The 16,485-nt window shown below is 39.5% G+C and overlaps 2 protein-coding genes across 7 annotated transcripts in view; one reads left to right on the forward strand and one right to left on the reverse strand.

Annotated features, from left to right (window-relative positions):
* Nucleotides 1-8,178, forward strand: part of flrt3 (fibronectin leucine rich transmembrane 3) — a 9,852-nt gene extending 1,674 nt beyond the window's left edge. The window contains exons 2-3 of the mRNA XM_046875036.1: nucleotides 3,342-4,053; nucleotides 4,987-8,178. Of these exons, the coding sequence (XP_046730992.1) occupies nucleotides 5,007-6,956 (1,950 nt within the window). The 5' untranslated portion in view covers nucleotides 3,342-4,053; nucleotides 4,987-5,006 and the 3' untranslated portion in view covers nucleotides 6,957-8,178. The remainder of the gene's footprint in view (nucleotides 1-3,341; nucleotides 4,054-4,986) is intronic.
* The window catches only part of macrod2 (mono-ADP ribosylhydrolase 2), a 618,133-nt gene that overhangs the window by 511,539 nt on the left and 90,109 nt on the right, over nucleotides 1-16,485 (reverse strand). The gene's annotated exons all lie outside the window — the stretch shown is intronic.

Consider the following 16,485-nt stretch of genomic DNA (forward strand, 5'->3'; position numbering starts at 1 on the left):
GCGTCGGATTTGGTGCGCATCAGTTCATTTCCAAGCCCAGGGACTACAACATGCAACACAAACAAGTCCCACACCGAGCCTGAGTCTCAAATGAAAAAAATTATATATATAAATATAAATATAATTAAATAAAAATGAACAAAGTGCCAGGTAATGTTCGACTTTGTATTATACTCGCACCCAAATAGACTTGTAGAGATGTGGTGTGTGTTATTTGTAGTGTATAACCTTAAAGAATGTGTAGTGTCAGTCCTGGGCTTTAAGAGGCCTAACCTGGGCTTTCACACCGCTAATGTCAAACCAATAATCCAGAAAGAGAGAAGCTGTCCAACCATCCACCCAAAGCTGAGCTCGGAGCTAAACAGCTCCTTCTCCAATACACAACTAATTCAACCTGATTACAAGACAATAAACACAAATAACAAGAAGGAACATCGACAGTGAAGCACCTACATATTTATATACACAGCACAAAGGTTTATAAAGGATAGAAAGTGACAAAAGCAGACCGACATAAATAATTCACTTAATTTCAGATCCATCTTTAATTTCTCAAATCACATCAACATCAGCCAAACTACAAAACAACCAAAAATGCAGTCCTTCCTCGACATTTGTTCAATCGAGAACAAACACTGTGGGCCTGATAATGAGTCTACTCGTTTTTTTGTTGCAGAATGCACTACATTCACTACATGACATGCTCGTGTGTTCAGGGCCTCCTGAGACTTTTGAGACACAAAAAAAATAAGTCGTCCAATAGAATTGAGCGCTCATGTTCGCAGCTGACCTCTGACCCTGCGATGGGGCCTTTCGGCAAACGCTTTTCGGGAAAACAACCCTTTGTTTTGTTTCTTCAAGTTTTTAAACGTGCTTTTAGAAAAAAAGATAGAAAAAAAAGGAACAATTCTAATCATCTTTCAATTGCCATCTTTCAAATGAACGTCAGTGAGATGTAATTGATTATAGATCGATGGAGAGAAATGCATTCAAGCCTTTATGCATAAACACAGGAAGCAATTTGTTTTAAACAGAATGCATTGGATTGTACAAAGGTTGTAAATCAAACCTTGATTCTTTCCACCATTGTCCAAAGGCAGAAACCCTCTGTACCCTAACAGGGGGTGCACATGTGGTAATTAAAGCACCAGCTCGGTGTGTACACCAAGTGTTCTGAGCCAGGCAGGCCCGATACCGAAGCGCCTACCACCCCCAAGTGGGGAAAAGCAGTGCAGCTGCTACGCCATGCACCGTTTACCCTTTTCAGTCTCTTCAAAAGAAAAGAGACCCCCACGCCTACCCCCTGCCTCGCCCAACCTCCTCGACCGATGCCTGAGCCCCAGTGCAGAGACCAAACTTTCAAATTAGCTTCGGTGTAATTTCAAATGAGCATTTACACCATCAAGCTTCACCCCTGCTATCAGACACACCGATATTCAACATGGCCAATCCACTTTTCAAGTGGGGGAAAAACAAATGCAGGCTGATCTACATAAATTACACATTTTTAACAGGATATTATAAAAAATAAAAAAAACAATGAACAAACAATATAAACCTTTACTGATTGATTTAAACCTTTATTTATACTTCTTAAGATTATGAATCTAAAGACTAATGGGTTTTAATTCACAACCAGCTACTTATTTCACACAAAATAAGTAGTGTATTTCTGCCTAAAAAAAAACCTCATTCTCAATAAAGCTATGCTCGGATTGCTCGAGGAGAATCAGAATTGCTGCTCTTCCAGCAAATGCACCCTATCAGGATGATAAGCAGAAATGCCAATCACTTAGACCTTCACCTAAAGAGGAAGATTAGAAGATCGCATGCTTTGAAGAGAGAGCGTAAAAAACCAACAACAAAAAAAACCCCGATAAAGCACAACCAGACGATCTGAAGTGTTTCAGATCAGGTTCCTCAAATCCCTGGGCCTGTTTAGAACAGGACAATGCGGCTCGAAGAAATCCATTGAGCGTAAAGAAGCGAGAGAAAACACAATCATGTGAGCTCAGGAATGATTAGCTCGCTCAGTCAAGTCAATAAGGTGTTAACACACAGGCCGGTGTTTTGTCTAGCTAACTTTGTTTTCTCCTTGAGAATACAGGGCGGAGGGAACGTTATCCTCATAAACATAAAGCGAACAAGACATGAGGCTGGTGTGCATTATTGCAATTGGGCTTCATTTGTAATTCCCGAGGCATATTTTTGTCCCTGTAGCCTGGACGAGGATGTTGTAATGTCTCACCCATTGCTTTTCTATTAAAACCCACACAAAGTCATAAACCACACTAATCTATATATAAGACATCGGTTTGCTTGGGATCTGGTATGACAGAAGGACGGGGTGCTGTTTGGACCTCCAAATTGAGTTACAAGACTCTCGGTTCTCTAATCTCCTCCATGTCATTGGTTACAACGACTACGAGCCAAAGATCCTTGTAGCTTCGCTCTGCCGTTATTCCTCAGCACACGAGCGGCAGGGTGAGAAAGGTTTCATGCTGAGGACGCCCTCTTTTGTGTTCCTAAACGGGGCGTATCGTTTGGTTTGGCAAGGCGAGGGACGAGGCTCCCTTTTTGTAGGCCGAATCCCGAAGATATATTCAGCAGGTACGAGGGGCAACGGAGGTGACGCGGACGAGACTCTTGGATATTCATGAGCACTCAGAGATGAGCTCTGAATAATCTAGCGCATGCATTTTTTAGTGGCGTGGGAGCGTTTGAGACTCTCGGAAGAGTTCAGCTTTCGAAAAAGTTGCTTAAAAGACACCAGAAGTGCGTTCAGAAACTTCCTGTTTTTCCACACGTTCTGTTCTGTCGGGGATATATATTCGTTTTTTTGGGAGCACAAACGACAGCGAAGTGGAAGGAGCAGCTCCCCGCGAGCGCAGCAGGGGCCTCCGAGCACCGTAGCTTTTTCAATGCAAAGACATTCTTTTCTCCGGTCTCCATAGAGAAGACAGAGAGGAGGGGCTGACAGGGTCACGGGCAGACAGGTCAGAGAGAACAATCATGGTGGCACAGGCTGGCGGTTGTGGATAAGAATACTCTTGGTTTTCTTTCCTTTTCTTTTCTTTCTTTTAAACAAACACTTAAAGTCTCGTCTTATTCAGCTTTCCTCAAAACAACATGGACCATCAAAAAAGACTTCTTCTTCTAATACTTCTTTAAAACTCATCAGTCAAGGTTTACAAAAAAAGGGTATTATTTCAATAAGGGGTTCAGAGAAACACAACCCTCTATGATTTTGACTTCAATTTAAAAGAATTAAAGTGTACTTTACTCCAGGCACAACTTACAATAGATCAATAAATCTTTTTTCCTTTCTCTCTGATTTACAGGATCTCCTCTGAGGTTGCGATCAGCATGAACTTCCACCTGGCCGTATGAGGTCATGCTTCTAAGGAGAGCAAAGGCCCACAAGATGCTTTCACAACGTAGTTCCAGCAGTTGAGCCACCAGGCTGGATACGTTCTTCATGCTCCTTCCACGAGAGCAGGAACACGACTCGGGGATAACTCCTAACAGAGAACAAGAGCCTCCTGGGATTTCAGCCTGCCTTTACCTGCAGGCTAAGTGGGCTCGGGGCTCTTGAGGTCATGTCCATTCTGGCGACGGACATACCGGAACCCTCCAAAGGAGTCTCCAAGACTCACAAAAGGTTTTAATTAGGGGTCCGAACCACTGCTCCGTGAAGTGAAAGGATCCTTCACGCACCCTTTTTATCTTTTTTTTTCTTATTTGTTTTCACCCATTGCTTTTTTTTAATTATTCGAATTGCATGCCTGCATTAGTGCACCAAGGTCTTGAAAGTCTTGAAGCAGAGGAGTTGATCTTTAGAGGTTTATCTACCACAAAGCCTTTGATGGTATGAACTGTAGACACTGCGGTCCAAGCCAGGAGGTCAGCAGGACAAACGAGGATCAGCTGGATCAGGATATAACTAAAGAAGAGAGTCCTCGGACAGTGCAGAGAAGAAAACAAGCAGAGGAGCTTAAAGCGTCACTGGATTTTTGGGTGAAAGAAGAGGATTAGCTGGCTCCTCTAAATCAGGTAAGCATTAGCATTGCGGCTCAGCTGTGTCATGTTCTGCTCGGGTAAGCTTTCTTGTTTCTAACAGGACATGTAAGAGATAATAGGAAACAAAGACAAAGCAAAAAAAAAAAGATAGAAAAATCTGGAAGCACAATGGTTGATAAAACGTTTCTACAATAACTGCACTGGTTTGTATATTTATGTCACATTGCTATTTATGCTAGTCATCATGTTCTGCAATTTCTAAAGACTCAGCAAAGTCTCAGCATTTAGGTACTACCATTATCTGTAGTGTTTTTTTAAGTTGAGTGCATATATATATATATATATATATATATATATATATATATATATATATATGTTGCTCCAAAATTCTTTGCTCCTGCACTTCTTAGATATTAAGTCTGACCTGACAAATCCTTAAAGAGAACCAAGTCCTGTCTAAGGTTTTTCTTGAAAAGCTAATAAGCAAGACCCAAAGTTCATTCATCCGGCACAGTCTACTAGTATGAAAGGCAGCTTTGAAATGCACTGGTCTGCTGTAGACATTTTTTTTTTTACTTCATCTGCATTACACTCAGTAAAAGATAAAACCGGTGGCACAGGCATTTCATTCAGGAAAAGAAAGCTGGACGAAAGATCTCTTATCTGTATCTCGTGTCTGAGTTGGAATATCCCCTCCACTTCAATTAGACTTGTCTGATATTCAGACTCCATTTCACCCTTCATTTCCTTCATATTCTGTATGTCAGTAAAAAAAAAGACTTATTTTCCCCACTTGATTCTAAAAAGTATGTTCTCAGTACTAATATATATTTGCAATATTTGTTTAAAATGATTTGATTCAATACTAAAAATGAGCTTGAGGCAAAAAGCATACAGAGTTATTTACAGAAGGGTTCGTCATTATGCCTTCTGATTGTTTTTTTTTCTTCCCCTTTCTTCCTTCAGGGAGGACAAACGAGCCTAGAATGGCGTGCCAGTACAAGTCGTTCTTTGTCTTCTTCATCAGAGCTGGTGTTCTCCTGGGCCTGGCAAATCCACTGGTGACCTCCGCCTCCTGTCCATCACAGTGCCGGTGCGATGGGACTTTCATCTACTGCAATGACCGGGAGCTGACTTCGATTCCTACAGGAATCCCACAGGACGCCACCGTCCTCTTCCTCCAGAACAACCGAATTAAGAGTGCTGGTATCCCCGCTGATCTACGGAGACTCAGCAACGTGGAGAAGATCTACCTATATTGCAACAACCTGGATGAATTTCCTACCAATCTTCCTCTAAATGTCAAGGAGCTCCACCTTCAGGAAAACAACATCCGGACTATCACTCACGCCTCCCTGGCTCAAATTCCCTTTATCGAGGAATTACACTTGGATGACAATTCCGTATCGGCCGTCAGCATAGAGGAGGGGGCGTTCCGAGACAGCAACCATCTGCGGTTGCTCTTCCTTTCACGCAATCACCTGAGCACCATTCCTCCTGGCCTTCCCATGACCATAGAGGAGCTTCGCTTCGATGACAACCGAATCTCCTCGATTTCCGAGGTGTCCCTGCAAGATCTGATCAATCTAAAACGCCTAGTGCTGGATGGCAATCTCTTGAACAACAGGGGGATTGGGGAAATGGCCTTTGTTAATTTGATCAATCTGACCGAACTTTCGCTGGTGCGGAACTCCCTAACATCACCACCTGCCAACCTGCCCGGCACCAGCCTTGAGAAATTACAGCTGCAGGACAACCATATAGACAGGGTACCAGTAGGCTCTTTTGCGTTTCTCCGCCAGCTGTACCGCCTGGATCTGTCGGGCAACAAATTGAACAGCCTGCCCATGGGGGTCTTTGACGACCTCGATAACCTTACCCACCTGCTGCTGCGCAACAATCCGTGGTACTGCAACTGCAGAATGAAGTGGGTAAGAGACTGGCTGCGCTCTTTGCCCTCGAAGGTCAATGTGCGGGGCTTCATGTGCCAAGGCCCGGATAAGGTCAAAGGAATGGCGATCAAGGATCTTTCCACAGAGCTGTTCGAATGCTCGGATTCCGAAGTTGCGACAACGTACGAGACGAGCACAGTCTCCATTACGCTGCCGCCTTCTCGACCCCAGTGGCCACTCTATGTGACTAAAAGACCGGTAATTAAGGGGCCAGACTTCGGAAAGAACTATCGAAGTACGACGCCGTCGAGTCATAAGATCATCACAATAAGCGTCAAATCCAGCACTCCGGACACGGTACACATATCCTGGCGGGTATCGCAGCCAATGACTGCTCTGCGTCTCAGCTGGTTAAAGCTGGGCCACAGCCCTGCCTTCGGGTCCATCACAGAGACCATTGTGCAAGGGGATAGGACGGAGTACCTGCTCACAGCCCTGGAGCCCGAATCTTCCTATCGGATATGCATGGTTCCTATGGAGACCAGTAATATTTACCTGTCAGATGAGACGCCCGTTTGCATAGAGACAGAAACGGGCTCCTTAAAAGCGTACAACCCCACTACAACCTTAAACCGGGAGCAGGAGAAGGAGCCTTACAAAAATTCTAGTCTGCCTTTAGCTGCTATCATAGGAGGAGCCGTGGCACTTTCGGCCATCGTGATGCTGGCCCTGGTCTGCTGGTACATCCACAGGAATAGTTCGTTGTTTTCCAGGAATTGCACGTACAATAAAGGGCGCAGGAGGAAGGACGATTATGCGGAAGCGGGCACAAAGAAGGACAACACCATCTTGGAGATTAGAGAGACTTCTTTTCAAATGATTCCCATAAATCACATGCCGGTGACCAAGGAAGAGTTTGTGATACACACAATTTTTCCTCCAAACGGTTTGAATCTCTACAAGAGTCCGCACAGTGAAAACAGCATCAACAACAGAAGCTACAGAGACAGTGGAATACCAGATTCAGACCACTCCCATTCATGATGACTTGTGCTGATTTCAAGAACATTTTATTACTAGTGACTGACATCAGGACTGCCCGGTCTTTTACAAAAACACTGGATTGAGAAGACTGAGAAAGCAATGTTCTGTACATTTGCCATATAATTTATATTTAAGGACGGTTTATTAAAAAGAAACACGGCTCCTATTGCAGGCCATCACTGGGTCCTCAGTGTGTGCGCTCAACAACGATATATTTTAGAGGTTTGTAGTAATTTGTACTGTACATCCTTTGCTTAAGGTTTCAGACCAATTGAGAAAAAGAAAAAAAAAAAAACGTCTTTGTGCTCGACTGAGATATCAACTGTGAAAGTGGGTTTTCATTGCCGTGTTAAAACAATCAGAGTTTAGAGAACCTTGTAGAAGCACAGGTCATAACGTTCACCATAACGTCGTTCTCGGAAAAATAAAACAAAACAAAAAAAAACGGCCGACAGAAAAAAAAAACAGGGCACGGTTGAATCAATGGGTAGAAAAGCTTTTCTTTTTTTCCGTCTTATCTGTATCGGACGGACCTAGACGTGTTTTTTCGGTCGAACGGCACCTCGATAATACGTTAGGGATCTTAGTTGACATTTTCAACAGTGTTGTCAGGCTTTAAGTCTCGCAAGTATGGAGATGTATTGCTTCCTGAGAGAGCTAGCACAGCACAGAGCCCAGTGACGTGGTCCTCGGCTGGGTAGGCTTGTCCGGCACGTGGACAGGCAAAGCACAGATATAACGAGAGGTGGCTGCTCTGTGGCAGTGTCTCTCGCCGACACGGGGGAAAGAAATCCTTTAGGTGTGAACCAATTGTACTTGTACATGATGCTCTTGAAGAGGAACACAGTCAGGGCAGAGATAAGGACATGCTACATGATAAGGTTTTTTTTTTCTGTTTTGTTTTTCGTTTTTTTTTACTTGGAATACAAGTGTGAATTTGTTTATAATTATCTGTATTTTTATTTTGTATTTTTTTTCCAAAGCCACTTTTATGTTGCGACAACTGAAAGTTAATTGTTCCTTACCAACTGAAGACCAAAGTGCATATATGCCCTTTGGCCAGTCTTGTATGTGCCTTGATACAATGCTTCTTGTATTTAGCTTTTTAAAAAAATAGAAAAAAAAATAAAGAATAAAATTGGTGAGTTAACTTTTTTCATACACACTTGAATATGATAAACTCTTGGTCATAATGCAGAAATAAAAGTGGACAAAAAATCGACTTGGTGGCCTCCAGCGTCTTTTTTGCATGCATTTCCATTTGTCGCAGGGTGAGTGTTTGAAGGAGATCATTTGCATGGCTAATCATGAAGGAGTTAAATGAGGCACAGTGTAGAGCAGGCTTTCACGTGACCACCGACCACAAGGGGGGATGTGTTTAATAACGATCTGGTATACGGAAAGTGACATGAGCCCTGTTGGGGCTGCCTGTCACTACGCCAGGCATGCCATGTACAAAGTGCCATTCACATTATACACAAACTCGGCTGGGTGCATATGGCTACAAACACACACACACACACACACACACACACACACACACACACATTAATTACAGTTCAAATGACTTGCTTTAGGCACCAAATTAGTTCTAAACTTTGAGTATGTACCGAGCTTCTACAATCTCAAAACCTCAAATAAACCATATGAGCTTTTAAAGGTTCTGATAGAAGTATGATCTCACACGCCACCTTGTTCTAAACTGGCGGTCCACAACTAAATCATTTACATACACACGGAAAGAAAATGCTTAAAACCATTTAAAAAATTTAAAATAAATATTTCGTACAGTTTTTAATTATATATGAAAAATAATGAATTTTATGAAAGTATTAAATATTATTGTAGACTTTTGGGAATAGAACTCATGTACACCAGAAAGAACTTCACCATTTATTTACTTGCAATCTTGCAATCGTCTCATTGCTACTTAACTTCAGGGTTAAGGGGCCTTGCTCAGGGGTCCAGAAGTGGAACATTAATGGAGCTCTGACCTGACCTTTTGACTGGAGGTGGTGGTTGTTTGGTGGATAAGATTTTGGACTTCTGATTAGGAGGTCATGGGTTCAAATCCCAGCACCACCAACCTGCCATTGATGGGCCTCTGAGCAAGGCCCTTAATCCTTAACTGTTGTAAGTCACACTGGATACAGGTGTCTGTCAAATGGCCAAAATGTAAATGTAAAGTTTTACATTTCTTTACCAATGAGCTGCCCCTTCCCCATTAAGAGCCAAAGATCGTGAACCGAGTCATTCAGATGTACTGATACTTTTGTATGTTTTTTCATGGCTGCTAAAAAAGAATCAGTTTTGGCAGAAGAGGACGAAGAGTGTGAATGTTTTATGCTACATCGAGATTGTGGTGTAAAAGCTGCAGACAATAAGTTGAATTGTTTGCCTTTTTTCCCATCCTGCTCTGCTGTTCATGTTAATCTTATAGTCCCACTTCTAAACTCCAACAAGCCAAGCCGAGAATTCGATTCCTCCGTCGGAGGTTTTCGGGAAAAAAAAGTTAACCGGGCGTCACGTCGAGACGTTTTCGTAGCCCATCGTCACGTAGATGAGATCACGGCAATGTTCTTGTGCCACGTCGTGCCTCATACCTTCGAACACAAAGGCAGATAGTGTGCGTCTTGTTCGGCGTGTGAGAGAGAGAGAAAGAGAGAGAGAAAACAGAGGATAGACGCAGTTTTGTGCTTTGTTCATTATTCCCTCTGGTTTTGGGGATATTGTTTAATAAAATTAATGGATGTGAGCTCGGATTCTAAATGTTGGAGCAACATGACGTTATGTGGAGGAAACAAATACGTAATAAAAGTAATGGGTTTTCAACGAACAGTCGATTTGGCATTAATGCACCTCTGTGTGTGTGTGTGTAGGTCCCTGAACATGAGAGAAGCTCGGGCAAGGCAGGGGTGTGTATTGAGCCCTATCATGCCTCGGTCAGCTGCAGAAGCTTACGCCTTAGTAATATGCCTTTCCTGGCAGTTATACACAGACATGTAAATATTATGGAAGGCTCGTGGATTAAAGTGTGACGTGTCGCCCGAACGAATTGTCCCCATCTTTATTTTAACTTTATTTCACTACAAAAAACAACAACAATCGAACAAACAAAAGCCCCCAGAAATTTCTTCATCACAGCACCTTTTAGCAATAATGGAAACGGTATAGATGCAGATTGTTGCTCGAGGGGGATTTTTGCAATTTGTCTTTCCGGCATGCTTCTAGTCTCAGGCAGGACCAAGCACAAGCTGTACATCTCATCATTCGGTGCAAACCTTAAGCAGAACTCGAGCTGCAACTCACAGCGGTTATGTATTAAACCAACAGCCACTAGCGCTCCAGAGGAAAATCTGCAATTATGTAAAATCGTATGAAGGAATTCACAGGCGTTGGATTTTTGCTGTGTTGGATTTAAGTCGAGCTGAGAACCGAAAATTAGACAAGTAGGGGCTTCAAAATACACATGAACACATTTCAGATACATTCATATTAAGTGATATTTTAATATATTTCATATATTCAATACAAAAAAAACACATACTGTTACTAATTACTGTTATATAAGTGCTTTTAGTGTGACAGAATAATAACTACTTAATAAAAAAATCTGTTTTACAAAATTACTTTATTACTATTTATTATTATTTTTCATATTCTTATTATTTTCATATCATTCTTTTTCTTCTTGTTTGTTGTACTTTTTCTTTTAATGTATTAATTATTATCATTATTATTATTATTATGGATTATTCTTTTTTGTTTTTCTTCTCGTTTGTTGTTCTTTTTCTTCTTAATTGTTATCATTATCACTTATTACCATTTGTAGAAAAAATATTTAACAGTTTATTTATTAGTCATTACTTTTTCCCTATATATATATATATATATATATATATATATATATATATATATATATATATATATATATTTTTTTTTTTTATTATTATTATTTTTTAAATCATTATTATTCTATATTTCGAACTATAATTATCCATTCGTTCTTTCTTTTTTTCCATCCTTAATTACTTCCATTTACACACATTATTACATCACATTCATCATTAACACCAGCCTGAAAAATACCGTAGAATAAATGTGTTTGCTTAATTATTGTGCTTTATTTATACACTTTTACTCATTAGCTTGCATATTCATTTACTACACACTTGTAATTCCCATCATTACACATTACTGTTTACTTTTATTTACTGCTTTTATTTATTGCTTGGTGTTTTGTTTACTTTTTTTGTGTATTAACATGTTTTATTAGGTTGTCTTATTAACTAGTTGTTTAAATGTCCTACCACCTTTACTGCCCATTTCACTGTTATAATAACATTCACTCTTCTAGGAAGATGTTCCACTAGATTTTTGTGGAAAGGAGGCCTGGGGTGCAGTCAGCCGTCCAGTTCATTCATGTTTAATACGGTTGAGGTCAGAGCTCTATAGCAGAGGATCTTCCACTACAAACCGAAGAAAGTGGATCTTCAAGGAGATGGCTTTGGAAGAACTATGTGGGCACGTGTCACAATACTTTTGTCCATATTGTAAATCATAGTTTGAGAATCACAGCATTTTATTTTCAGAAAGAAATCATGTCCAATGTCTATTCATGTTGTGAATTTAAATGAACATACTGAGACGTCTGCAGGAGAAGCAGTGGGCACGGCTCCGGCGTAGGGAGAACAGGTTAAATACCCTGACAATGGAGTCTAGAAAAGTTAATTCATTCATTCTAATGCAGAGTTTTACTTCAGTCCATTTCTCCGTGACTCATAATTGAGGCAGATTATGCAGACCTCTTTTCGATGGATTTACTGTATGCTGTTTGAACTGTTCCCACATTGTGGGCCTATTGATTGGCTCTGTCCTGCCTGTGAAAACTCTGAATTACGGACAGTCTGGAACAGAGCCACGTCGACTCTGAGTAAATAATCTACAAAAAGACCACAAACGACAAACTTTACACATTTAATGCTTGTCATTACTCATTTTTACTTGTTTACATTTACATGATACTATTATTCTTGTAATAATACTTGTGCATTTTTAAGTATTTATTTTTATACTTTTTTTTATTATTTATTTTTATTTGTCTTTATTTACTTTAACATTCATATCTACAAATTATTGTTATTCACTTTGTTTTATTTATTTATTAATTCTTTTTTAAAACACACTGAACATTTTTTTTTTACTTTTACATATTTATTTATGATTTCTTGATTATAATTTTTATTTATTATTATTATTATTATTTATTATTCCTTAACGTTTTTTATATTTCTTACATATGTATTTTTATTATACTGTTCCTGTAAAATAACTTTGACTTATTTATTATTACATCCTTATGTAGTTTTAATTCCTCACTTAAAACATTTTGTTGACTTTTTGGTTACATGGTTCCTTTTGTTTTTTTTTTTTTTTTTTTTTACATATTATACCTAGGTTTAACATTTTTACATTTTTTTTTTTTTTATTTAACCTTTATTTATTTATTTTTTTCCCACATACCAGTACTGGGCCATGTATCATTTGGTACTGGGCCACATAGAAAGAATTTTTTTTTTTTTTCCATTTGATTGATTTTTGCATATTTTAAAAGATGATCACTTCCGCCTATAACAATTTCTTCCTTCAGCCTGGTGTCTAAATGGATGTGTAGCTCTGTATATAGAGTGCATTCAACTCTATCACTGCATTGAGAAACCTGACTTTTCCAGCCAAATGTGGTTCTTCCTCAAACTGTTATCACAAAATTAAAAGCTGTATAAAATAACTGTATATAATGTTTCTGCATGTCATTTTTTCCATTGATTGAAGTAGAAGATCCAAACCTGTTCCAGCATGACAATACCCCTGAGCTCCATGAAGATCTGCTGTACATTGTTTGGAGTGGAAGATCTCCTGCTATAGGGCTATAAACACATGTGAACGCTGACTGCACCCCAGGCCTCCTCACCTTTACCTACAGTACCTGAACTCCACAGAAATCTCTAAAAGAAATCACCCTCCAAAATCCAGTGGAACATCTTTCCAGCAGAGTGGAGGTTATTATAACAGTAAATGAAAAGGAAATGTGAATGGGATGTTGAAAAAGCACATATTACATATATATTACAGAACCATTACACACCATTTTACCCTTTGCATAATGGTTCATAGTAGCAGAAACCCTAAAGTACTCTTTTTCCAGATGACTACCACATTATTCCTTTAAGCAGCTAATAAAAAAACAGATCAGACGAGCTTTAATTCCAGTTCAATGATTAACATCTTACAGTAAATGGGTTTAATCCCAATTATAGTATTCATTTACATTCGTTTACATATTTGCATTTGCTTTGTTTTTTTATTTTGTTTGTTTGGTTTTTGTAAAGAATTATAGTGTAGACAGAGGAAGAACCTTTACATATTAGCAAACGTGTTCTCTATAGACTTTATACCTCATATGTCGCTGTATAGTTTCAATGAAAAACCTCGGAAACCCACTACACACACACACACACACACACACACACACACACACACACACACACACACACACACCTTGATATATGTTTTTCATTACATCGTTACATCAGTTTCATATCATATATTGTATTATTTAATATAAAATAAAATGTACCTATTTTCACTTGTTATTTCATTAATTAATTATGTTTCATTCATTTTTTACAGAGCTTCATAATTTACACTTTTTTATCATTTATAGAACTGTATAGAATTACAGAATACACAACATAATGTATACTTTATTTTGTATACATTTATATTGCTATAATTATAATTTCATAAAATCCCTAACTTTTCCTCAGTTGTATTTTCACTATTTATTTATTTGTTCCTTACATTTTTTACATTAATAATTCATTCGTTATTTATTTATTTCCACCTATTTACTATTTACTTTCTGTTAGATCCTATTTATTTAATTATTATTTGTTGAGTAACTAAAGTTATTTTTAATTCTATTATGGCTTTAAAAGTTAATAATAACTTTATCATCATAATGATGTCTATACTTTTTGAATAAAACTTTATTTATATAACATTTATATAATTAAATATACACACAGATACACACATTTTTATATTAAAATAAAAAATATATACTTTTACATAATTCCTATTATTAATATATAGTTATAATACAATGATAATTAACAATATAATAATATAATTATTTGTGTTTCTTTTTGTATTTTTATTTCCATACTTTTTTGTATATTTCCATGCTTCGTTTCCTTTTACGTACCTACATTAATGTTGAATCACATGCATTACATTATATTTGTATTTGACTTTTGACTTTTATTTTCCCCTTCATTGCCTGTACTTCAGTTTTTATTGTGTTCCATGTTGTCTACGTTATGAAGCGCTTCGCATAGACCCGAGCAGTCGCTCTGGATCAGGGGGATGATTAGCAGCTCACGCGGCGGCCTTTGCAACGTATCGCGAGCTATTTTTAATGCTCATTTTCCACAGAGTTGTTTGGCGAAATCGTTTCGCACGGGTTCGTTGATCGACTTAATTTCAACGTGCAACAAAATGTGTGTGTTTGTGTGGTGTTTCTTGGCCCAGATGTTTCCTCGCGGTCCTTTGACACGATTTCCTGAATGAAATAAATGGGCGAAAATAAAACTCCTAATGATCCTTTCGCCTTTCTTTTTCCTTTTGCGTCTTCGGTTCTGTCCAAGACATCTTGCAGATCAAAGCCAAAGCTCTCTCGATGCACGGTTTCAAGGAGCCAAGCACGAAGCCAGGCCAGAAACAAAACAAGCCTAGAGACGAATCGCATTCTCTCATGCCAAAAAACTACAAGTTTGTGTGTGTGTGTGTGTGTGTGTGTGTGTGTGTGTGTGTGTGTGTGTGTGTGTGTGTGTGTGTGCGTGTGTCTGTGTGTGCAGCAGAAATGCACGTATGCTCCCGAGTGATACAGGCAGGATAGAGTGCAGATGCCTGTGTAGGGTAAGAATGATAAGGTGTGTGTGTGTGTATGTTGATGTGTGTGTGTGTGTGTGTGTGTGTGTGTGTGTGTTTTCTGTAGGTTAGAAATAGCGACATTATAAAGGAACGCAGATCACTTGGTTCTCTCGCCAGCCCCATCAGTCCACTCACACTTTTCTCTGTAGACAGGACCAACACAAACCAAATGCAGGGAGAAAAAGTCCAGAAGCCCCATTTTCTGTCATCTTCCACTGCGCAGTACAGCAACCGCAACATCGCTTACACACGTGACGACAACGTGAATCTGACCATCAAATCAAGACCAGCTTTTTAACAATAAATACGTTTTTTTTTTACTGTTTTGTTTAGAAGCACATCCAATGATTCATTAGCCCCCCCCCCAAAAAAAACTGTTATTATAAACGAGTTCTTCTCTTCTTAACTTTCCATCCTGTTTTGTCTTCCCTTCTCACTTCACCACCCCATCTCTCATCCCATCCTTTTTTCCCCTACTCTCTCTCTCTCTCTCTCTCTCTCTCTCTCTCTCTCTCTTTCTCTCTTCAGTTTATAATCGTCTCTTCTCGTCTCAGGACCCGCACCCCACCTTTACATTCCATTTTTTTTCTTCTTCTTCTCTCATCACCCCCCACCTACCTCTTTCTCTACTCGTCTTGCATGTTCCTCTATCTCTCTCTGTCACACACCATTTCTTTTTCACTCTCACTCCATCTCTCACTCGAGTCCTTTTCTCTCTCCGTTTAGTTCTCGGATTCCACTCTTCGCAGTATGCCAGGAGTTCGCTGCCCGTGGCAACCCGAGACGCAGGGGCCGTCCGCTCCCGATGATCTTCCGTCATCTTAACAAATCCAATTTTTTGCTTGACAGCCTCCCAGCATGCCTTTGCATCTATCTCCGGTTAAAAACGGCTAATATTAGCGTAAATGAACAAGCGTTCGCCTGGGATACGTCGGGCGTCACGAGCGTGAAAGGGGAAAAATAACGACTGTGTAGCGCTGAACTGAATGGCACTCACTTTAGCATCTCTTAAACCAATAACAAGTGACAGATGCGTTTGACCAGGAATTAGCATGATGTTATGGCGGAGCGCGATGCGCACTATGAAAACGTCAATTTCATTTCACAATCGGGGTTGAAAAGGGATTCATTTCCGTCATACGGCGTGTGGATTAAATGGAGATTTGTTTCCTTCTGCCCTTTAGGTCTCCACCCTGAAGCTCCATCGAACCGACAGAATCGTTTGTGGAGAAATTTGGAAATTCTCGATTTACTCTTCCTGAAAAGGTCTTTGTGCATTTCAAACCTCCATTGCTATTCCATAGTGTAGGAGAACTCCGATCCCAGGCAGATCTATACCTGGTTTACATTTGGTTTAGTATTCCTCTCGGTCGGAAGCGAGAGCTGGAGGAAATGTCAGGTTCATTCACATGTAGTTCAGTTACGCCAATACGACCTGCATCGATGTAAAATTGGTGCTAATCTGTGCTAATTCTCTTAAATGACAGTTATTTCTATATATTTATTCACGACTGCGAACAAATCAAATCCACAA

Source organism: Silurus meridionalis, chromosome 2, assembly GCF_014805685.1.
Source record: "Silurus meridionalis isolate SWU-2019-XX chromosome 2, ASM1480568v1, whole genome shotgun sequence".
Taxonomy (NCBI): domain Eukaryota; kingdom Metazoa; phylum Chordata; class Actinopteri; order Siluriformes; family Siluridae; genus Silurus; species Silurus meridionalis.